This window comes from Rhinoraja longicauda, chromosome 4 (genome assembly GCF_053455715.1).
Source record: "Rhinoraja longicauda isolate Sanriku21f chromosome 4, sRhiLon1.1, whole genome shotgun sequence".
NCBI classification, from domain to species: Eukaryota; Metazoa; Chordata; class Chondrichthyes; order Rajiformes; family Arhynchobatidae; genus Rhinoraja; species Rhinoraja longicauda.
Window position 1 is genome coordinate 43,926,760 of NC_135956.1, and position 25,268 is coordinate 43,952,027.

The 25,268-nt window shown below is 41.8% G+C and overlaps 1 protein-coding gene across 1 annotated transcript in view; it reads left to right on the forward strand.

Annotated features, from left to right (window-relative positions):
- The window catches only part of nudcd1 (NudC domain containing 1), a 109,463-nt gene that overhangs the window by 70,438 nt on the left and 13,757 nt on the right, over positions 1-25,268 (forward strand). The window contains exons 7-8 of the mRNA XM_078398612.1: positions 4,325-4,469; positions 11,010-11,144. Coding sequence (XP_078254738.1) covers positions 4,325-4,469; positions 11,010-11,144 — 280 coding nt within the window. The remainder of the gene's footprint in view (positions 1-4,324; positions 4,470-11,009; positions 11,145-25,268) is intronic.

The window sequence follows — 25,268 nt, forward strand, 5'->3', positions numbered from 1 at the left end:
TGTTAGACGTCCCAAAATACATCACCTCGCATTTCTTTGTATTAAATTCCATGAACCATTCCTCCACTCACCTGACTTTGGCTTGAATTGGCGCCCACTGTCATCTTCAGCATTCATTCTGCCCATCATGGGCACACTGTTGCTGCTGTGTGTAACATGTATAAGATGGCACACTCATCAAGGCTTTCTCACTGGTGTCTCCCAGACCAAAGACCACCACCATCCAAGAATATAATGAACAGTACATACATGGGAGCACCACCATCTACAGGTCCTCCTCAAATTATGCACTGTGCTGGCTATGAGCTGCTTTGCTGGTCTTGTGGTTGAAATCCTGGAGCTTCCTGCAGCAGTTTAGGAGTTGGCTGATGATCACTTTCTGAACAGGCAATAATAATAAATGCTGTTAATGCCAGTGACATCCATATCCTGTGAATGAATAATGAAAATAATTCTTAAAGTTATTAACCATTTCTTGGCCTATGATGGCATGAATCTGATGTGGCTTGAATAATCTGGATTGGGATGTTAGATTGATGGTCTGAGTTGCATTAGATTTCTGATATTTGATAAAGTACACATTTCATACTTGCCACGAGAGTGCAGATAATAGAATCTGGAGCAAAAAAGGACTGTTGGGTGAACTCAGCTGGTTAAGCAGCATCTGCGGAGGCAAAGAGATGATTGATGTTTCAGATTTTAAAACCGCAACAGTCCATCCCTTTGTCTCCAACTTACATTTCATAGAATGCCAACTTATTAGAAGTTTGGCCAGCATTTGGTTTACTCACTGGGGTTTAGTAAATTGTTTGAGTCCAATATTGTGCAGATTATTTATGATGAAGGGGAGTAGGAGGCAACCGTGGCTGACAAGGGAAGTTAGGGATGGAATAAAACTAAAAGAAAAGATGTATAACACAGCAAAGAGTAGCAGGAAGCCAGAGGATTGGGAAGCTTTCAAAGGACAACAGAAGGTAACAAAATGGGCAACACGGGCTGAAAAGATGAAGTACGAGGGGAAGCTGGCCAAGAATATAAAGAAGGACAGTAAAAGCTTCTTTAGATATGTTAAGAGAAAAAGATTAGCAAAGACAAATGTGGGTCCCTTGAAGGCAGACACGGGGGAAATTATTATGGGTAACAAGGAAATGGCAGAAGAGTTGAACAGGTACTTCGGATCTGTCTTCACTAAGGAAGACACAAACAATCTCCCAGATGTACTAGAGGACAGAGGATAGAGGAACTGAAAGAAATTTGAGGAATGAGAGAAATAGTATTGGGTAGATTGATGGGACCGAAGGTTGATAAATCCCCAGGGCCTGATGGTCTGCATCCCAGGATACTCAGAGAGGTGGCTCTAGAAATAGTGGACGCATTTTCCAATGTTCAATAGATTCAGGATCAGTTCCTGTGGATTGGAGGATAGCAAATGTTATCCCACTTTTCAAGAAAGGAGCGAGAGAGAAAACGGGGAATTACAGACCAGTTAGCCTGATGGTGGTGGGGAAGATGCTGGAGTCAATTATTAAAGAGGTAATAACAGTGCATTTGGATAGCAATAAAAGGATGTCCAAGTCAGCATGGATTTATGAAAGGGAAATCATGCTTGACTAATCTTATGGAATTTTTTGAGGATGTAACAAGTAAAATGGATGAAGAGGAGCCAGTCGATATAGTGTATCTAGACTTTCAGAAAGCCTTTGATAAGGTCCCACACGGGAGATTGTTGAGCAAAATTAGAGCACATGGTATTGGGGGTAGGGTGTTGACATGGATAGAGAATTGGTTGGCAGACAGGAAGCAAAAAGTAGGAGTAAATGGGCCCTTTTCAGAATGGCAGGCAGTGGCGAGTGGAGTGCCACAAGGCTCGGTGTTGGGGCCACAACTATTTACCATATATATTAATGATTTGGATGAAGCAATTAGAAGTAACACTAGCAAGTTTGCAGATGACACAAAGTTGGGTGGCAGTGTGAAAAGGATGTTAGGAGGTTGCAGGGTGACCTGGACAGGTTGAGTGAGTGGGCAGATGCATGGCAGATGCAGTATAATGTAGATAAATGTGAGGTTATCCACTTTGGCGGTCAAAAACAAGGAGGCAGATTATTATCTCAATGGCGTCAGGTTAGGTAAGGGGGAAGTGCAGCGAGACCTGGGTGTCCTTGTACACCAGTCACTGAAAGTTGGCGTGCAGGTACAGCAGGCAGTGAAGAAAGCTAATGGCATGTTGGGCTTCATAACGAGAGGATTTCAGTATAGGAGTAAAGAGGTTCTGCAGTTGTATAGGGCCCTGGTAAGACCACATCTGGAGCATTGTGTACAGTTTTGGTCTCCTAATTTGAGGAAGGACATCCTTGAAATTGAGGCAGTGCAGTGTAGTTTCACGAGATTGATCTCTGGGATGGCGGGACTGTCATATGACGAAAGATTGAAAAGACTAGGCTTGTATTCACTGGAGTTTAGAAGGATGAGCGGGGATCTTATAGAGTCATATAAAATTATAAAGGGACTGGACAAGCTAGATGCAGGAAAAATGTTCCCAATGTTGGGCGAGTCCAGAACCAGGGACCACAGTCTTAGAATAAAGGGGAGGCCATTTAAAACTGAGGTGAGAAGGAACTTTTTCACCCAGAGAGTTGTGAATTTATGGAATTCTCTGCCACAGAGGGCAGTGGAGGCCAAATCACTGGATGAATTTAAGAGAGAGTTAGATAGAGCTCTAGGGGCTAGGGATATGGGGAGAAGGTCACAGCGTTAACGCATTATCAATCTGATTTCATTATATGCCACCTTTGTGCCATGGACACTGAACCACCAATCCAATCCCTTTCCCTGATATCCGCACTTCTAAACCCTTTCCTAATCAATGAGCGCCGCATGTTATAGAAAACACCGAGCAGACGAAGAGCGTGCTCTCTGAAATGACTGTTCAAATGTCCTCAGACTGGAGAGAGTGTGGCACAATAACTTATTGGCCCACAATACTAAGTGACTAAAAAAATGACAACATTTGTTGTTTCTTTTGCACGATCCTTGTTCCCTCCCCGAGTTTAACATGGGCTTTAGCTGTTAAATAATGACAGTGGGTCATTTTGTCACTTTATATGTGAGAAAAACATCCTGTGGGAATGCACCTCCATATATCACCGGATTCAATGAAAAGAGGGTTTTGCGTAACCAATGGTTTATTGGGAATGACCAGTCTGTAACCCGGGGGTTATCTGTACAGATTTCTTTGAAATCAAAATCTTTGGAAGTATTTTGAATACATTCTGCTCATAGATGACCTTGTACTGCTCCTACATTGACCCTTGGGTCCACGCATCTAGATGTGAGAGAAATCTCTGCTATTTCCTATCAACTATAGTAGTTCCCACTCTGACTGAAGAGTTGTCAATCACACAGAATTCAAGAGGCACCATGCGTAATTCCTAGGTCTTCTGAAGCTCATGTCTTTGATCTGTGCCTCGTGCTCAATAAGCGATAAGCCCAGTGCTCCAAACCAGTCATTTTAACCTCTATCGTGGGAAAGCTTTGTAGAAACATTGACCTAAGACAGCATTAATAGTTATCTGGAGAAAACTTCTTGCGGTCTTTGGACCGAACTTCCTAAGCCTTCGAAGAAAGTAGAGGTGTTGGTGTGCTTTCTTGGTCATAGCTTCAATGTGGCTGGTCCAGGACAAATTGCTGGCGATATTTATTCCTGGGAACTTGAAGCTTTTGACCATCTCTACTTTGGCACCATCAATGTATGCTCATTGCTTCGCTTCCTGAAGTCAATCACAATCTCCTTTGTTTTGCTGAAATTTAATGGAGAGGTTGTTGTCTTGCCACCAGGTTTCAAGGTTCTCAATCTCCTTTCTGTACTCCATCTCGTTAATATTTGATATCCTGCCTACTACGGTGGTGTTGTCTGCAGAATTGCAAATTGAGTTGGATTGGTATTTAGCTGTCAAGTCATGTGTGTATAAGGATTATATTAGAGTTTAGTATAGAATATAATATATGACTAATTCACAATCCCTGGAATCTATTGAGTGACCTTTCAGCATTTGGTTCAAACTTTTATTGTTCCTAAATTGATTTTTCATTCTGCTTGTATATAATTGTTTGGATTTTTCTGCATGACCACTATTCATGATTTACTGTGAGCATGATACTGTACTCAATATTTTGCTGCCATTTAGATATTTAACATACATTGTATTTTCTCCAATTAATTTTATTCTCATTTGCTTATTTTGTTCTGATTAATGACTTCATTCTGACCTGCCCCTTTGATTTAAATTATTATTCATTTGCAATGTTTATGTAATTCCTCTAGCCTGGAAGTGTTTTTGTTAAAGAAGAATAAAGGAGTGATGTGGCCAGAACTTGTCCCTGGTGACATAAGAGGTGAATTCATCATGAACTCCAATCAAACTTCTGAAATAAATGAGCGTTTGCTAAACCTAACCTCTGAAGAACTGGTAAATAAATTGTTTGAAAACTTTCTTGCAACTTTTCCTGTGAATGTTAAAATAGCTAAGTGGTGCAACCCCGTTTCCTTAACAGTATCTTGCTCCATGATTTTAAATATTTAGAATGGTACTTTTTAACTGAAATCCATTGATTAATTTAAAATTTTGCCATTTATACGTGTTTTTTTCAAGTTTAGTTTTATTCATGGATCCATTATCCAATGGAGAGCCTATTTACCAGGTGGGTTACAAATGAAACTATCAGAATCTAATTATAATCTTGAATTAATTAATTGGGGTGATGTAGAACTTGAAATAAAGTCTCACTTAAAACATGAGGCTGAACGCACTCATGGTAGCCGGTAGAGTGTTTTGTCATTTTAATCTCGGTACAGAACAAGAGTTAGGAAGTTACACATGAGCAGAGTCACTCTTGCTGATAGGAATTCAGTGAAATGAAAGAGCAAATCCTCGGAGGGTTGAGGCTCTGTGCAAATAGTTTTAAGATTGCAGTTTAGCTAACAGCACTCCTTGTCAGAGCTACAGGTTATTGTAATGGAAGAAAGAAGATTGGAGACCAGAGAAAAAAATAGTTAACAGTGTTTCAGGAAAAAGCAGAAAGTGGAACCATGCATGACTGTATTGCTTTTTCCTGCTTCCTATCCAATATTTAATATTCTACCAACATTACCAAAGAGAAAGTAGTAGATGTGAAAAATCCTTTATCAATGAAAGCTCATTTAATCATTTAATTGTTAATGTAAGGCACCATTCTATTCTTATCTAAAGTAAGTGAGTTATATCCTGTTAACAGACACAATTTTTTAGACTTTAGCTTCGTTCTCGGTCATCCAATGCATCTTAACATTAATTTCAAGGCCTGTGATTTTTGTGAGAATTAGTTTCTTAGTTTAGTGTAGTTTAGAGATACAAGCCCTTTGGCCCACCAGCAATCCCTACACACTAACACTATCCTACACACACTAGGGACAATTTACAATTAAACTAAGCAAATTACCCTACAAATCTGTACGTCTTTGGAATGTGAAAGGAAACCGGAGATCCCGGAGAAAACCCGTGCAGGTCATGGGGAGAATGTATAAACTCCGTACAGACAGCACCATAGTCAGGATCAAACTCGGGTCTCTGGCGCTGTAAGGCAGCAACTCTACCGCTGCATCACAATACCGCCACTATGAATGCACAGTCATTATTTCCAGAGTATCGTGACTTGAAACATCTTTTTTGGATCAATTGTAAAATAAGTTTTTGAATGTTTGAAGACTGGATTGAGGTGAAAAAATGGAACTTAAACTTAATAGTCTACATAAAATTTGTATTGAGATTGTTTCATACTGCATCATCCAGCGCTGATGTATAATATGTAGTCAGCATAGATTTAGAAAGAAAAGATCTTGGTTGATCGATCATAATGAATTTATTAAAGGAGTGATGAAGGCTACAGTCTTTGTGATATCTTCAGCCTCTCACTTCAATGGTCTTCTGCCCTGCTCTGCTTCATGGAAACCTCCATCATTCCAGAAAAATAAAGTGACTTCAACGACCAGCACCCAGCAGCTCGAACATTGATCATAATGAAGTGTTTTGAGAGACTGGTAATACCCCACATTTGCACCATTCTTCTGGACAATCTAGACCCTTTGCAATTTGCATACAAGAAAAATAATTCGACAGACTACACCATCTCCCTTGCACTATATTTAGCTCTGGATCACCTTGAAAATAATAACACCTGTGTCAGGTTGCTGCTCATTAACTACAGCTCAACATTCAACACGAATACTGAATAAGCTCATTCCTAAACATCTGGACTATGGCCTTCAGGTCTCCATCTGCAACTGGTTTCTGGAATTATTGATTGGCAGACCTCAGTCAGTTAGAATTGGTCATAACATTTCCTCCACCTGTTCTTCAACACTGGTGCCCCTCAGGGTTGTGTGCTCAGTGCCTTGTTCTACTCCTTGTACACCCATGACTGTGTGACCAAGTACAAAGTAAGCTCAATCTTTAAGTTTGCTGATGAGACCAATCCAGATCTACAACAATGATGTGATGTACAGTGATTGCACAATATATTTAAATTATCAGACCCACCAATGTGGTTGACTCTTAATGCCCTCTCCAATAACCTAGCAAGCTATTTGGGCAATTCAGGGTGAACAGAACATGCTGGCCTTGTCAGAAATGCACAGATGCATTCTAAGAAATGAACAAATATAAAGTAAATCAGGGTATAAGAAAATAACTGCAGATGCTGGTACAAATCGATTTATTCACAAAATGCTGGAGTAACTCAGCAGGTCAGGCAGCATCTCGGGAGAGAAGGAATGGGTGACGTTTCGGGTCGAGACCCTTCTTCAGACTGATGTCGGGGGTGGGACAAAGGAAGGATATAGGTGGAGACAGGAAGATAGAGGGAGATCTGGGAAGGAGGAGGGGAAGGGAGGGACAGAGGAGCTATCTGAAGGCGCAGGCAAGTCCCAAGGCCCTAGCTACGCCTGCCTCTTTGTCGGGTACGTCGAACAATCCCTGTTCCAGACGTACACTGGCCCCATCCCCGAACTCTACCTCCGCTACATCGACGACTGCATTGGTGCTACCTCTTGCACCCATGCAGAACTCACTGACTTTATACACTTCACCTCCAATTTCCATCCTGCCCTTAAATATACCTGGACTATCTCTGACATCTCCCTCCCGTTTCTGGACCTCACCATCTCCATCACAGGAGAAAAATTAGTGACGGACATTTATTACAAGCCCACCGACTCGCACAGCTATCTGGACTACACTTCTTCCCACCCGGTCCCCTGCAAAAAGTCTATCCCCTACTCCCAATTCCTCCGTCTACGCCGCATCTGTGCCCGGGATGAGGTGTTTCAGACTAGGGCTTCCGAGATGTCCTCGTTTTTCAGAAAACGGGGCTTCCCCTCCTCCATTATAGATGAGGCTCTCACTAGGGTCTCTTCTACATCCCGCAGCTCCGCTCTTGCTCCCCATCCCCCCACTCGCAACAAGGACAGGATCCCCCTCGTTCTCACCTTCCACCCCACCAGCCAGCGGATCCAACATATCATCCACCAACATTTCCGTCACCTACAACAGGACCCCACCACTGGCCATATCTTCCCATCCCCTCCCCTCTCTGCATTCCGCAGAGACCGTTCCCTCCGCAACTTCCTGGTCCACTCGTCCCTTCCTACCCAAACCACCCTAACCCCGGGCACTTTCCCTTGCAACCGCACGAGATGCAACACCTGTCCCTTTACCTCCCCCCTCAACTCCATCAAAGGACCCAAACATTCTTTCCAGGTGAGACAGAGGTTCACCTGCACCTCCTCCAACCTCATCTATTGCATCCGCTGCTCTAGATGTCAACTCATCTATATCGGCGAAACCAAGCGCAGGCTCGGCGATCGCTTCGCTGAACACCTGCGCTCGGTCCGCATTAACGCCACTGATCTCCCGGTGGCCCAGCACTTCAACTCCCCCTCCCATTCCCAGTCTGACCTCTCTGTCATGGGCCTCCTCCAGTGCCATAGTGAGGCCCGCCGGAAATTGGAGGAGCAGCACCTCATATTTCGCCTGGGCAGTTTGCGGCCCGGTGGTATGAACGTTGACTTCTCCAACTTCAGATAGGTCCTCTGTCCCTCCCTTCCCCTCCTCCTTCCCAGATCTCCCTCTATCTTCCTGTCTCCACCTATATCCTTCCTTTGTCCCACCCCCGACATCAGTCTGAAGAAGGGTCTCGACCCGAAACGTCACCCATTCCTTCTCTCCCGAGATGCTGCCTGACCTGCTGAGTTACTCCAGCATTTTGTGAATAAAAAAAGTAAATCAGGGTGTGTTGCAGAATGGATAACATGTGTCAATAAACTAGAAAGTAGGAAAAGTATTTTAGATGGGCTAAAGTTGGGCTGTTGGGATTATGATTGTTTGACATTTGGCATTTATTAGGTAAGGAATTTAGTACAGGAGTAATCTCTTACTGCAGTTCTATAAGTCCTTGGTGATTTTAGGGGTCAGGGGTTATGGGAAGAAGGCAGGTGAATGGGGTTAGGAGGGAGAGATGGTTTAGCCATGAGTGCATGGCGGAGTAGACGAAGGGCCGAATAGCCTAATTCTGCTCCTATCACTTATGACTACACCTGCTGTACTGTGTACAGTTTTGGTCTCTTTGCCTATAAAAAGCTATACCCACAAGAGATGGAATCAAAGATAGACACAATATGCGGGAGTAACTCAGTGGGTCAGGCAGCATCTCTAGAGAAAAGGAATCAATGACGTTTTGGGTCAAAACCCTTCTTCGACCTGATACATCACCTACAGGTATTCCTTTTCTTCAGAGATCCTACCTGATAAGATGCCTCCAGCATTTTGTATCTATCATCGAGTGTAAACCAGCATCTGCAGTTCCTTCCTACACAGAGATGGAATCAACTCAGATTCACCAGATGGTGATTCACCACCTGGGGTGCAAGGTTTGCTGCATGGGAAGAGACTGAATAGGCAGGGTCTACATTCTCTGAACTTTGGAAGAATGAGAGGTGATTTAACTGAAACTTACAAAATTGTTACAGGTCTGACAGACAGGAAACAAAGAGGGTGTTTCTTTTGGTTTAGGAATTGAGGTGGAAGTCATTTTGAACACGAGGGACAGGTCATCTAGACTTAAAATGAGCAAAATGCTCTTCATCCAGAAAGTGGTGAATCTTTGGAGTATTCTATCCCAATGAGCAATGGAGTCATTAAATTAAAACAAAGATTGATAGATTTCTGGATATTAAGAGAATCGAATGATTTAAAGTTAGTGAATGGTGCAGAGCAGATCAGCCTTTTCTATGCCCTTACCCAAATAGTTGGACAGTTTCAAAATTATCAACCCTCTGTCATTAATTATAATCCTGTTTTGATTCAGTTTTTTGTTAAATTGTGACAATATTGACAACATTTGTAATATTTAATGTTTGTGGTGTATAAAAGATGCATGCTAGGATCTTATCTATTACATCTATACGTATTGCAACCTTCATGTTCTGGTTCAGAATGGTACTAATTTGGAGATCCTGGTTTGGACTTAACTCTAAACCAGGGTGGACTGGAAAATCATGCCTATGGGGCTTCACTTACCTGGAGTTTAAAAAAAAGAGAAATTATTACATGGCTCAACAGGCGAGATGCAGATCATTCCTCAGTGATTGAATGCCCTGCTTAAACTCACTGCATATACACTGATGAGCCAAAACATTATGACCACCTGCCTAATATGCTGTTGGTCCTCCGTGTGCCGCCAAAACAGCGCCGATCCGCCGAGGCATGGACTGCAAGACCCCTGAAGGTGTCCTGTGGTATCTGGCACCAAAACATTAGCAACAGATCCTTCGAGTCCTGTAAGTTGTGAGGTGGAGTCGCAGTGGATCGGACTTGTCGATCCAGCACATCCCACAGATGCTCAATCGGATTGAGATCTGGAGAATTTGGAGGCCAGGGCAACACCGTGAACATTTCATCATGTTCCTCAAACCATTCCCGAACAATGTGTGCAGTGTGGCAGGGCGCATTATCCTTCTGAAAGAGGCCACTGCCACCAGGGAATACCATTGCCATGAAGGGGTGTACCTGGTCTGCAACGATGTTTAGGTAGGTGACACGTGTCAAATTGACGTCCACATGAATGGCCGGACCCATGGTTTCCCAGCAGAACATTGCCCAGAGCATCACACTCCCTCCGTCATCTTCCCACAATGCATCCTGATGCCATCACTTCCCCAAGTAAACGGCACACACGTACACGGCCATCCACGTGATCTAAAAGAAAACGGGACTCATCAGACCAGGCAACCTTCTTCCACTGCTCCAAGGTCCAGTTCCGACGCTCACGTGCCCAATGTAGGTGCTTTCAACGGTGGACAGGGGTCATTATGGGCACTCTGACTGGTCTGCGGCTACGCAGCCCCATACGCAGCAGGGTGCAATGCATTGTATATTGTGACACATTCCTCCTGTGATCACCATTAACATTATTTGTGACTTGTGCCAGAGTTGACCTACTGTCGGGATAGCCTTCGTTGCCCTTGCGCATTGATGAGCTTTGGGCGCCCAACACCCTGCCAGTTTGTAGTTTGTCCCTCCTCGGACCACTGTCGGTTGGTACTCACCACTGTTGACCGGGAGCACCCCACAAGCCTTGCTGTTTCAGAGGTGTTCTGACCCAGTCGTCTGGCCATAACAATTTGACCCTTGTCAAAGTCGTTCAGATCTTTACTCCTGCCCATTTTTCCTGCATCCAACACATCAACTTCAAGAACTGACTGTTCACTTGCTGCCTAATATATCCCACCCCTTGACAAGTGCCATTGTAACAAGATAATCAATGCTTTTCACTTCACCTGTCAGTGGTCATAATGTTTTGGCTCATCGGTGTATATACCTTGCCTAACTCAGCTTCACCTATAGATGACATTAAATACCAGCACAACTCCATAAGCTCTGGGACCTTAATGTTATTTCTTTGTGTGTAATGGACAGAATGCAGAAGCTGAAAAAGACAAGCAACCCTGTCAGGATGAGGAATTGGAGGAATTGGAGGAGTGTGACCGCTTCCCCGAGGATACTTCCAGTTTAACTCGATTTGATAACAACACCTTGAAATCAACACATGTGGTAAGCGACCGACTTGTTTTAGAAATGATGGAATTAGGCAGGGTGTTGCTGCTGTCCTTAATACTTAATTTCTCATGAATCACTAAATCATTAGCAAAAGTCGTTGATTATTTTGTCTTCATTTAGGCTGCAGAATCAGCCTCTGGGTGTCCTTGTACATAGTAATTTAATGGCCTGAATTAACCTCTATGTTCAATAATACCTGAATGCACTGCTCCTTTCTCCTGCAAGCCATTACTCACAAGCTCGTTCTCAAAATACATGCATTTTTAAATGGGCTCTGGTTGGTAGGGTGGCTTATGTTTGCTGTGCTGCAATATTAATGAGTTAAATGAAATGAAAAATGAAACATATTATAGAACCCATCATAATCAGAAATTTCACATGGAGTTTTTTCAGACCCATGGCCAGGCCCAGCCCTTGTGTCATTTTCAGTTCCTCTGAAAGACTGCTTCATATCATTATGTAGCAGCTCCCAGCTTCAGAATCATCACTAGGGATTGAAAGGAATGATTTGGCAGGTTTTTTTGGGGACTAAGCTCGTATAGAAATAGCTAAAAATGTATCTTTATCTTGAGCAACTTCTCTATTTCTACCTCTGTTACCCTGCCTCATAAATTATCCCAAATATTTGTTTGAATAAGGAGATTGTCCCTGCTGGTCAATTGATTGAAGCTGTTTCTACTTTATTAGCTTTGAAGTAATAATTTGAGATTACTGCTTAACAATTGATGTATTGACAAGTGACTCATCCTCTTTGGCTATTTCTATCCTGCTTGGTGATTGATCAGTTCTGCAGCAATGGTGATATGATTTTCAGTCTTTGACTTCCACTCCAGAACATAATCCTTTGTTCACTAAGTCTACTCAGGTCACCCCTCAAGTATGCTTTCAGTCACTTTATAACTGAGTTTGACCATTCTTCTGTTGTTGTGAACTCTATAACCTGAATTGCCAGGGTGATTATTCCAGAACATGCAGTTCCATTTCCTGGTGGAAAGTCTAGCCAAGACTAATAGTTAGATTACGTCAGTGTCGAATGCTAGGAGTCTAGTGATTGATTAACTTGGATCAGCCAGCAGCCCTTGACTTGACCATATGTAGGGCATCTTAAAGCATTTGGAAGCCAATAGGTTATTTTGAGAACCAGTCTTTGTTATGGAAACACAACAGTTCATTTCCATACATCAACTCCTACAATTAGCCCAATGATCTGATTTAATGATGAGGATTACAGATGGATGTTCAGTGGGACAGTGGGGATAATTGCATTGTTTTTCTTTGGAATTGATGCCCTCCTGATTGCCACATGAGGCCTTCATGTGATGTCTACTCCAAAAACTGACTCCTTTGATGGTGTGGCATTCGCTTGTTGTGGCTTCGAAGTGTTAGCATCATTTGTTTTTGCCTTTGCACTATTATTGTTTATTTGTTTTTTTATATATTGATATATACTGTACTTTTCTGTTTTTATTATGGGTTTTACAAAGTACTATGTTTTTCTGTTGTGCTGCTGTAAGTAAGAATTTAAGTATTCCATATCAGGACATATGACTATAAAACACTCTTGACTCCTGATTCTCTCTTAAATTTGGAATGAACTAACCCAGAGCCAACCGACTCAGAAGCATAAGTGCTGTTTCGTTGAGAATTCTGGGCCTGGTTGTATTGGGCAGGTTGGAGTAACAGATTTGGTGTCACTGGAGAGCCTCTTTGGCAGGGGACAACACAAACCCGGCCCTGGTTAGTCTAAAAATGACACGATGTAAATCCTAGGACACATTAGTCTTTTAAATGGTCCCATTTACACCCTTGATTTACAGCTGCATCGTCCAAAGGAATAGCATGGCATCTCATCATAATTTTATGGCATAGTATTCCCATTTCACAGGAGACCCGAAAACCAGCTTGTGAGTAATGCATTGTGGGAGAGGAGAGCACTGGATTCATATTATTGAACAGAGAGAGATCTATTCAGGCCCACAAGGAGACCTGAAGGCGAATCATGGGGCCTTGTAGAAGCAAAAAAAAAACACTTGGAACACTTATCTCACTATCTGGGTCAAAGTAATGAATAACATCTAAAATGTGATCTTTACTGGTAATGAAAGCATATTTACAGCCTTGCAGACCTTTATTATGGTTTTAAGCTGGAAATATTCTCTTTGATTTGATTTTTGCAAAAGATTTTACTTTATTGTAGTAAACAATCTAAATATTCTGCATGAATCCATTGCAAAATTGATTTGTTTACCTTTTAAAAAGAAGAGAGATTTCTGTAAATATTTCCACATGCTCCAACAACGTTCTGATTGAATGTTATTTTACCTGCATCCTATTGAAGTTTTTGTCACCTGTTTCTGTAGTGCTAGCAAATTTCAGTCTACGTGACTGAGTTGACCTCCTAGTGCAGCCCACTACAGACAGGCCTGCTGATAGCCAAGAGTCCCTGCCAGATTACTACCTGACAGGTTGGAGTAACAGATTTTCTTTCATCTTTGCAATTTTCTTTCATCTTTGCTATGGGGTTGACTCAGAATTTAGGAACATTCATCCATAGGATATGCACTGTTGTCTCTTAATATTATTCAATTAACAGTTTTGAAACAATCATATTATATATAGCTAGAAGAGCTGAATGAATTTATTTATTTTCAATCTGAAAACATTATTGTAATTTAAAAACTGGGAGAATCTTTTTAAGGAAAGCCAATGTTATTGAGGATCTCTGCCTATCAGATTCACCAAGTGTATTTGTGATAACTGTTATTGCATTTTAAAACCCTATATGGCCTTGAGCATATCAAAAATGTTTTGCAAGTGAGATTTATCAGGAAAGGATATTCTGACAAATTTATATGGGATGCCTTCGAACTAATACAAGTCCCAGTACATTGAGCAGCGCCTTGAGTAATGCTGTGTGTTTATACGATGCAATTGCCTCCCTGGATCGGTGAGCCTGCACCTAATGGATTGTACTGGTGAGATGATGAGTTTTACACAACTGGAATCTGTCAGAGGACTGAAAATAACAAAGATGGAAAACTGTAAACTTTATTTTGTTCATTTTTGCCTTGAGATGTCAAATGGAATTATTTATCAACTTGTTGAGATTAGTCTGGAATACAGCAGTCCACGATCTAATCAATATGTGCATGCAGAAGCATAATGTTGTATGGAAGCTAATCGCTTTTGCTGCCAGTTATGAAGGCTCACATGATGGAGTGTAGTGAAGCCACATTTCATTGAAATATCACCATACAGAAATTGAAAAATGATCTTATCAAGCATATTAAAAGTGCACAATGGAAGCAGTGCAGGAATATTATTAATGCCAAGTCTTGCACAGGAAAAAACTGATCTTACAATATGCAGAAGAGAATATTTATACATTGATAAAATGCAGTGATTTAGTTGTTCAAATGAATTCCTTTCCGGTTCATTAATGCCATTCTACTTCATTGAAGTGCCTTTGGATATATGTGACATCAAAATATTTCAGTTGCTGAAACAACACAATTCTCATGAATTACAATGGTTTGTTTGAATATTGATAGCTTGTTGGTCACAAATCAGTTGCATAAGTTGAACGGTGTAGGAAGTAACTGCAGATCCTGGTTAAAAACAAAGATATGCACAAAATCTGGAGTAACTCAGTGGGACAGGCAGCATCTCTGGAGAGAAGGAATGGGTGATGTTTTGGGTCGACACCCTGCTTTGGACTGGTTAGGGGTAAGGGAAATGAGAGATATGGACGATAATGTAGAGAGATAAAGTACAATGAATGAAAGATATGCAAAAAAGTAACGATGACAAAGGAAACAGGTTATTGTTTGCTGTTTGTTGGATGAAAACGAGAAGCTAGTGCGACTAGGGTGGGGGAGGGATAAAGAGGGAGAGAATGCCAGGGCTACCTGAAGTTAGAGAACTCAATATTCATACCATTGGGCTGTATACTGCCCAAGCGAAATTTGAATTTTGTGCTTGAATTTAAACTGCGTCACAGCACCATCAATCCAGGCTTAATGCTGATCTCAGGTGCTGTCTCTGTGGAGTTTGCATCCCTCACAGCACCAGCAGCCTGGGATTAATGCTGAAATTGAAGAGATGTATGCAAAATCATGGGTGTTTTGATAGAGTAAGCAGAAGGGAAATATATAGACTGAAGGGGCCGACGCCTGTGTTGAATCAGTAGTAAGGAAGGTAAATGCAATATTAGCATTTACAGTGCTCTCCATAATGTTTGGGACAAAGACCCATCATTTATTTATTTGCCTCTGTATTCCACAATGAGATTTGTAATAGAAAAAAATCACATGTAATTTAAGTGCACATTGTCAGATTTTATTAAAGGGTGTTTTTATACATTTTGGTTTCACCATGTAGAAATTACAGCAGTGTTTATACATAGTCCCCCCATTTCAGGGCACTATAATGTTTGGGACACAGCAATGTCATATAAATGAAAGTAGTCATGTTTAGTATTTTGTGGCATATCCTTTGCATGCAATGACTGCTTGAAGTTTGCGATTCATGGACATCACCAGTTGCTGGGTGTCTTCTCTGGCCAGACCTGTATTGCAGCCATCTTTAGCTAATGCTTGTTTTGGAGGCTAGTCCCCCTCAGTTTTCTCTTCAGCATATAAAAGGCATGCTCAATTGGGTTCAGATCGGGTGATTGACGGCCACTCAAGAATTGACCATTTTTTAGCTTTGAAAAACTCCTTTGTTGCTTTAGCAGAATGTTTGGGATCATTGGCTTGCTGTAGAATGAACCGCCGGCCAATGAGTTTTGAGGCATTTGTTTGAACTTGAGCAGATAGGATGTGTCTATACACTTCAGAATTCATTATGCTACTACCATCAGCAATTGGTACATGCCCAGGCCATAACACCCCCACCACTGTGTTTCATAGATAAGGTGATATGTTTTGGATCTTGGGCAGTTCCTTCTCTCCTCCATATTTTGCTCTTGCCATCACTCTGATATAAGTTAATCCCCGTCTCATCTGTCCACAAGACCTTTTTCCAGAACTGTGGTTGCTCTTTTAAGTAATTCTTGGCAAACTGGAACCAGGCTATCCTATTTTTGCAGCTAACCAGTGGTTTGCATCTTGCAGTGTAGACTCTGTATTTCTATCATGAAGTCTTCTGCGGACAGTGGTCATTGACAAATCCACACCTGACTCCTGAAGAGTGTTTCTGACCTGTCGGACAGGTATTTGGGAATTTTTCTTTATTTTTGAGAGAATTCTTCAATCATCAACTGTGGAGGTCTTCCTTGGCCTGCCAGTCCCTTTGCGATCAGTAAGCTCACCAGTGCTCTCTTCTTAATGAAGTTCCAAACAGTTGATTTTGGTAAGCCAAAGGTTTGGCTGAGGTCTCTAACAGTTTTATTCTTGTTTCTCAGTTTCATAATTGCTTCTTTGACTTTCATTGGCACAACTTTGGCCCTCATGATGATAAACGGCAATAAAAGTTTCCACGGTGATGGAAAGACTGGAGGAAAGACTAGGTGCTGAGAGCTCTCTTATACCTGCATTAAGGAGGCAATTAAACACACCTGAGCAATTACAAACACCTGTGAAGCCATGTGTCCCAAACATTATGGTGCCCTGAAATGGGAGGACTATGGATAAACACAGCTGTAATTTCTTATTTCACTGCTGTGATTTTCACTTTAACCACATGTGATTGTTTTTTCTATTACAAGTCTCAAATTATGGAGTACCGTGGCAAATAAATAAATGATGGGTCTTTGTCCCAAACATTATGGAGGTCACTGTATTTCGAGAGGATTAGAATATAAAAATAGGGATGTACTGATGAGTCTTTATAAGGCACTGGTCAGACCACATTTGAAGTATTGTGAGCAGTTTTGGACTAACAATTAACGCATGATTGGGTTAATGCATGATGAGCATTTGACAGCACTGGGCCTGTACTCGCAGGAGTTTAGAAGGATGAGGGAGACTTCATTGAAACATCAAATAGTGAAAGGTCTAGATGGAATGGATATTGAGAGAATGTTTCCACTCGTGGGAGAGTTTAGGACCAGAGGGCATAGCCTCTGAATATTCCTTTAGAAAAGAGATGAGGAGGAATTTCTTTAGTCGGAGGGTAGTGAATCTGTGAAATTCATTGCCTCAGATGTCTGTGGAGGCCGTCATTGGGCATTTTTAAAGCAGAGATTGACAGATTCTTGATTAGAAAGGAAGTCAGGGGTTATGGGGCGAGGGCAGGAGAATGGGATTGAGAGGGAAAGATAGAATGGCCATGATTATGCTCCTATAACATGAATTTATGAATTTATATTTGTCTTAGATGGTTGCATAATTTGTTGAGGAGACACAGGTAAGGATGAAATATGTTGTAAAGAGAACTTAAAGAAAGGGAAGGGATATGGTAGCTTAACTGAGTGGACAAAAGTCTTGAACATGTTCTATTAACTGAAAATCTTTTTGGCAGGATTTTAAAAAAAGCATATTATCTAAATGCTGAGTGATTGCCTAACTCTGAGATGCAGAGGGATCAGGATGCCCTGGCGTACGATTCATAAAATAATAATGTGCGGATACAGCAAGTAATTGGGAAACATGACAGGATCTTATCATTTATTGCAAAGGTTGATGAATATCTTAATTGGGAGGTTATGCTTCGGTCATAGAAGTCATTGGAGTCATGTGTGTAGTATTGGTCTTATTTTTGGAAGCAGTTGAGAAGGTTTTCTAGAATAATACTTGGAATGCTCAGGTTGTCTTACAAAGATTGCACAGATAAGTCTTGTATTTGCTTGAGTTAAGAAGACTGAGAAGGGGCTTAATTCAAACATGGAAGATCCAGAGGACTCTTGACAGAGTAGATGTAGAGAGGATGTTTTATCTTGTCAGAAAGGTGCATAGATCATTGATAAGCAAAGATGGGATAGGTAGATGGGAGTGTAGAGTTAAGATTACAACAAGATCAGCGACAATCATATTGAGTGTTGATGGGGCCGACTCCAGCTGCTAATTCATTTGCTTCTGTGGCTTGAACCCATAATCTCATGCTAGTTCCCACTGTTACTTCCTATTATATCAATTTACATTGTTCTTCTGCAGCAGATACTCACAATAAGATTATGGTCACATCTTGCATCTTGTACTCTGCTGTGCTACCTGTAATTTTGAAAAGTGCTTATTAATAGCTGGGGAAAGAGAGTAGTTCTCAAGCAAGTTGAAACAAAGCTGGCTGCAAAACAAGCAATTTTGAAAAAAATCCTCCCATCGATTAAATGAAATATTCATGGGACTGGCATTATCAAAATCTCTTGTCGTTAGTGTCAACAATGAGGCTGATTCTCGAAATTAGAAATGTTTTGAGATAACAGATTTGATTGAGCAAGGGAAACCAGTCACAGCCAAATACAAAGGGCAAATGCCAATTGTTTCCGATGTACCATAAATAAATGTTTTTAAATTTTTCTCAGGCTGAGAGAATTAAGCATTTTCATCTTCAGGGTAACAGTTCAATGTTTTTCTTTAAGATACAATACATCATAATATAGATGTTTTGCACCCAACAGCAAGTAACTACTGTCAATAAGAAGAGTGCAGGAGCCATGCATTAGTATCTGGTCGACACTTTTTATTATGTCTACCCCAGGTTGTATGTGTGTATTATTCCCCATTGGAACCTTACAAGTCCAACAAGGCTGAGGAAAATTGTGACTATGCTCGAGCCAAATTAAACTAAAGAGATAAGGTGCAGAGATTCCTCAGGTCCAATATCATTACTGAACACCACCATCAACCTCACTATTTATCAGTGTAATAAGTGAACCAGTGATAAAAGTTAAGGTCTGAGGCAAGTATCTATGTAATTTTGTGAAACGTTGTGCTGGAATGAATGTGCTTATCTAATAACTTGTGAAATTTGGCGTTTCGCCGGCCACTGTTTTTCCATCCTTGCAATTAAATTCGGACAACAATGAAATAATAACTTCTACCCAGCAAATAGGGAGAGTAATTGAGTATTTCCACTTACATGAATAAGTGCAGCTCCAAAAACACAGCCGAAGCTTGACATCAATGACAAGAAAGCCCACTTTATCAGCAACTCTTTCTCCATGGCAGCTATCCATATCCCCAGAACACCCACTTTGCACCATTTACAGACTGCACTCCAGCAGCGAGGCTAAGCTGCTCCAGCATCTCCCAACCCACAGCTTCTACCACCTAAATGTTTAAGGGCAGAGGACTTATGAGAACACCCTGCAGGTTCTCCTTCAGTCACACACCTCTCTGGCTTGGAAATCAATCACTTAAGCATCATTGAGGTTAAAGCTGGAGTTCTCAATCTCAATGCACTGTTGAAGCATCTTTGCCAGACAGACTGCAGTGGTTCAGGACGATATCTCAGTCCTACTTTCTGAAGAGCAACTAGGGATGGCATGAAACACCGGTCTTGCCAGAGATGTTCATATCTCATGAAAGAATAAGTAGAATACATGCACAGATAGATTAAAATATATAGGAAGGTAATTTATTTATAAACATCAAGGGACAAAATATCTTGTGTATTGGAAGTCATTAGAAGTAAGGAACAGATCAGGGCATCTGGAACAAAAGCCATAGCTCATGACTTGCATTTATTCAGTAACTAAGATTTTGATAATTGCCTCAAACACAAAATATTCAGGATAAACTATGCGCATAACAAAGTGTATAACTATATTAGTTTATATTTTACTGGCTTCTCGTATTTTATCCAATGATTAAAAACATTTAAATGAGAATATCTAATCCTGGATGGGGGATTGCTGATGGTTTTAGATTCACGGTGGGAAAAAATAGACATGAAGTCAGGACTAATGCTCGTTACTAGGTATATCTCTCAAAGATTCTCCATAATTTAGCTGTGAGGATAGAAAATCCAGTAGCTGGCGAACAGCCTCAAAACATCATACTTCCCAAATTATTAAATAAAGCACATTTGATATCGGCACAATTCTTCACCGAGTTAACTCTATTATCAGTCTTTCACAGATTGAATTATAAATTGCCCATGGTCCACATCATCAGTCGATTGGATTTGATGCACAAATCCGTGCAGTCAAAATTTAATCCAACTTGAATTTCATTCAGTTTCCCAGCAATAATTGACAAACCATATATTTTTAAATTAAGAAGTATGGGAAATTTAGAGGGAAGAATCACATGGCTATAAACATGACAGGTTTAATAATTCATGGATACAAGAATTGTCAATCTAACATTCCTTCAAACTGAATAACTGATAGACTAGCGATACCTTCCAAACAAGTCTAAATCTTACAGAATGTTCAAGCTACTGATGTTTCTTTAAAAAAAAAGATATTAATGTAAATTACCACAGAGTGTCTTGGGCATTACAACTGTGCTGCCACCCTCAAATACGCTTGGGTGGAGTGGGACATCATCACTAATCATCAGAGCTCAACTCGACCAGCCACACAAATACAATGGCTACAGCAACAGGTCTGATTGTGGTTTCCTGAAGCAAGTGGCTTACCTTCTGACCCCCAATAGTCTTTCATGATCACGTTGAAGCTTCATAAAACTTTGGTTAGGCTGAATTCGTAGTATTGCATGCAGTACTAGTTGCCCCATTACAGGAAGGATGTGGAAGTGTAAAGGAGATTTATTAAATGCTGCCTGGATTAGAAGGTATCGGCTATAAGGAGAGTCTGGGGTTTTTTTTTTTGATCTTTGGAGGTTGAAGGGAGACCTGATAAGCATATATAAAATTATGAGAGGCCTGGAGAGTGTAGACAGTCAGAGCCTTTTTTCTCAGGGTAGAAATGTAGAGGGCATAGTTTATTCAGAAGGAGAAAGTTTAAAGGATATATGCAGGTAGAGTTGCTGCCTTACAGCACTTGCAGCACCGGAGACCCGGGTTCCATCCCAACCACGAGTGCTGTCTGTACGGAGTTTGTATGTTCGCCCCGTGACCACGTGGGTTTTCTCTGAGATCTTCGGTTTCCTCCCACACTCCAAAGACGTACAGGTTTGGAGGTTAATTGGCTTGGTGTATGTGTAAAATTGTCCCGAGTGTGTGCGGGGATCTCTGGTCGGTACGGACAGTGGGCCGAAGGGCCTGTTTTCGCGCTGTATCTCTAAACTAAACCCCTCCATCACACATTCTCTGAGAGTCTCGTATTAGGCCCACGGGCCGCTGTAGGCCCCGACACTGTAGGCCCGGACAGTGCAGGCTAACGGAGCTCGTTAACGTTAACGGAGTTCGGGGAGCGGGGCCGAGTGTGTTCGCCGAACGGAGATTGCAACCCGCCTCCGGGCCTGGGTGGCTGTCATTGGTGGAGCGGGAGCACGTGGCCGCTGGCTGGGTGAGGTCACGTAGGGCGCGGGCAGTGACGTCACCTTGTCCCGTACTTAAGGCCCCTTTATAACATATGCTACAGGCCCCGCACTAGCTTAATCCGGCCCTGATTGTAGGGTGAAAGGGCCATGCCATTGTTGTACTGTTCTATGTTCTATTACAAATGTTGAGCAACCTGGCCTATAGATTCCTGCTTTCTTCTCCCATCACTCTATGCATATCAGTGTTGCACACTACAGGAACTTCAGCAGGTAATCTAGGCTGGAGGCCTCAGTGCCCAATTGAAACTTTGCTTTACTGGTAAAGGAAGTGTCTTTCAAATGAGACGTTAAATCTACTCATTTAGGGCATCGATGTTTCCCATGCCCTTATTTTATAAAGCAGCAGGGATGTTGACCTTATTGGCCTAGGGGCAATATTTATTCCCCATATACCACTGAAATTAACTTACTTTGTTCTTTACGGAACTTCACTGTGTGCAAACTGATTGATGTGTTTCCTGCATTTCAATAGTATCTACATTTCAAATATATTTCATTGGATTTAATGAGCCCTGAGGCAGTGAAGGGTGCAAATGAACGCAAGTCTTTTTTCTAGATTATAAATTCTGAATTGGGATCGTGGTGGTTTACATCTGAACAATAAGAGGTTTTTTTAAAGTAGTTTATTATCCTTACAAAGCCACTCTAAAATGATGTATACCAAGGTAATGCATTTCCCATTCATTACACTTTCTGCTTTATAATTTAATTGGGCATTTAATCATGGTAAGAATTCCAAGCAACTTTCTGATCTGCATATGTAAATTAATAGTGAATTTATTCAGATTGCAAAGATCATGGCAATTACTTGTTAATGTTCATATTTGCTTATCAGTAACTGGAAGTCTTAGTATTGAAGAGTGCTTTGATTAATGTATAGGCTATGACAGTTTCCTTGCTCTCCTATAATTGGCATTCGTGGGTTTATTTTTGTTTCCCTTGTGCCTTGGTCTGATTTGTTTGTGCAGTTGTTAGTGTCATAACCCAAGTGCTCGTGACTTGCCTGCCAATTTTCAGTTTCTCTGCCCAACCTCATTATTCTTTGCTGCAATCTCCCAGGAAGATCCGACCTCTTAGTCATTTCCTGCCACCTTGCCTGAGCCAGACGCTCAGCAGTGCCATTGCTGGATGAATTTTTAAAAGTTACTGCATCTTCCAGCAAAGCAAGAGGCACCTCCTCCACCATCTCGATGAAGTCCTATAACTTGCTTCTTCAACCCTTCAGCACTGCACTTCACCAGCTCCAGCACTGACAGTTCATTGTGACCTTCATGGAACAAGCAGGCAATGCTGAGGGTGGTTGACGTAAACATCCCCATAGCTAATTCAGCTCTACTATAGTGATTTAAAAAAATATATTGATGATTTGTAATTGAGTTTAATGTCCTTCCTAGTCCCATATACATGTCATAGATTCTGCAATTATTTTTGCTGAACTAAGGATTGTGGCAGTATTCTTGAGATTTTCTTTCTCCAACGCATGGTTTTATAAATCATGCTGCAGGTAACAGTGTGAAAGCCATTGGGTGTTATCAAGCAACGATTTTAAACAGCTGTTTCTGGAGAATATAGTGATTTTTTTGAATAAGTACATCCATGCTCATGACTTGCCCTGACAATAGGAAAGTGAGTCATCTGCCTACAGTTGATTCTGTTTGCAAACCTGCTAAAAATACAACCATCAACCAAAACATTATGACCACCTGTCTAATATGCTGGTCCTCTGCGTGCCGCCAAAACAGCACCGACCCGCCGAGGCATGGACTCTACAAGACCCCTGAAGGTGTCCTGTGGTATCTGGCACCAAAACATTAGCAGCAGATCCTTCAAGTCCTGTAAGTTGCGAGGTGGAGCCACCGTGTATCGGACTTGTCGATCCAGCACACCCCACAGATGCCCAATCGGATGGAGATCTGGAGAATTTGGAGGCCAGGGCAACACCGTGGACACTTCATCATGTTCTTCAAACCATTCCCGAACAATGTGTGCAGTGTGGCAGGGCGCATTATCCTGCTGAAAGAGGCCACTGCCATCAGGGAATACCATTGCCATGAAGGGGTGTACCTGGTCTGCAACGAAGTTTAGATAGGTGACATGTGTCAAATTGACGTCCACATGAATGGCCGGACCCATGGTTTCCCAGCAGAACATTGCCCAGAACATGACATTCCCTCCACTGGTTTGTCGTCTTCCCACAGTCGGTTTGGACCAGACGGGATAGCCTTCATTGCCCTCGTGCATCGATGAGCCTTGGGCGCCCAATACCCTGTTGCCGGTTTGTGGTTTGTCCCTCCTCGAACCACTGTCAGTAGGTACTCACCACTGCTGACCGAGAGCACCCCACAAGCCTTGCCGTTTCAGAGGTGCTCTGACCCAGTCGTCTGGCCATTACAATTTGGCCCTTGTCAAAGTCGTTCAGGTCTTTACTCCTGCCCATTTCTCCTGCATCCAACACATCAACTTCAAGAACTGACTGTGCAGTTGCTGTCTAATATATCCCACCCCTTGACAGGTGCCATTGTAACAAGATAATCAATGTTATTCACAACCTGTCAGTGGTCATAATGTTTTGGCTTATCGGTGCACGATGTAAGCAGAGTGAGGAGGCATCCAATGTGGTTTGTGGTTCTAGCTCCTGCAGTGGCAAAATAGCACCTTAGGTTTCAGGTACAGCAGGCAGTGAAGAAAGCCAATGGAATGTTGGCCTTCATAACAAGAGGAGTTGAGTATAGGAGCAAAGAGGTCCTTCTGCAGTTGTACAGGGCCCTAGTGAGACCGCACCTGGAGTACTGTGTGCAGTTTTGGTCTCCAAATTTGAGGAAGGATATTCTTGCTATTGAGGGCGTGCAGCGTAGGTTTACTAGGTTAATTCCCGGAATGGCGGGACTGTCATATGTTGAAAGACTGGAGCGACTAGGCTTGTATACACTGGAATTTAGAAGGATGAGAGGGGATCTTATCGAAACGTATAAGATTATTAAGGGGTTGGACACGTTAGAGGCAGGAAACATGTTCCCAATGTTGGGGGAGTCCAGAACCAGGGGCCACAGTTTAAGAATGGGTAGGCCGTTTAGAACAGAGATGAGGAAAAACTTTTTCAGTCAGAGAGTTGTGAATCTGTGGAATTCTCTGCCTCAGAGGTCAGTGGAGGCCAATTCTCTGAATACATTCAAGAGAGAGCTAGATAGAGCTCTTAAGAATAGCGGAGTCAGGGGGTATGGGGAGAAAGCAGGAACGGGGTTCTGATTGAGAATGATCAGCCATGATCACATTGAATGGCGGTGCTGGCTCGAAGGGCCGAATGGCCTACTCCTGCACCTATTGTCTATTACCAGTATTTTTCCTTTGCAAATTAATTGCCAATAATTGATTGCTTACGGGAAGCAAAATTAACTATATCTCTGGCCCTTGATTCAATATATAAGGTCTGCGCTTAATCATTGCATTTTAAATCAGTTTTTTGGATTCCTTTCTCTGAATCCCAGTCTCCTGGCCATCTTCTATGGCTGGAAAGGCCATGGCTGAATTTGGGACACATTACTCATAGAGTAATTTGACCAGGTGAGATATCATAGTGTAATAGCATCCCCTGGCATAATTACTGGCTGATCAGGCAGAATAATTATTATTCCTTGCAGCAGTTTAACTTTTTAATTGACAAATATTTTCTGCCCTAATCCTATTCTGCTTCATCTATACCATCCACACTATATTTGTGACATTTGGT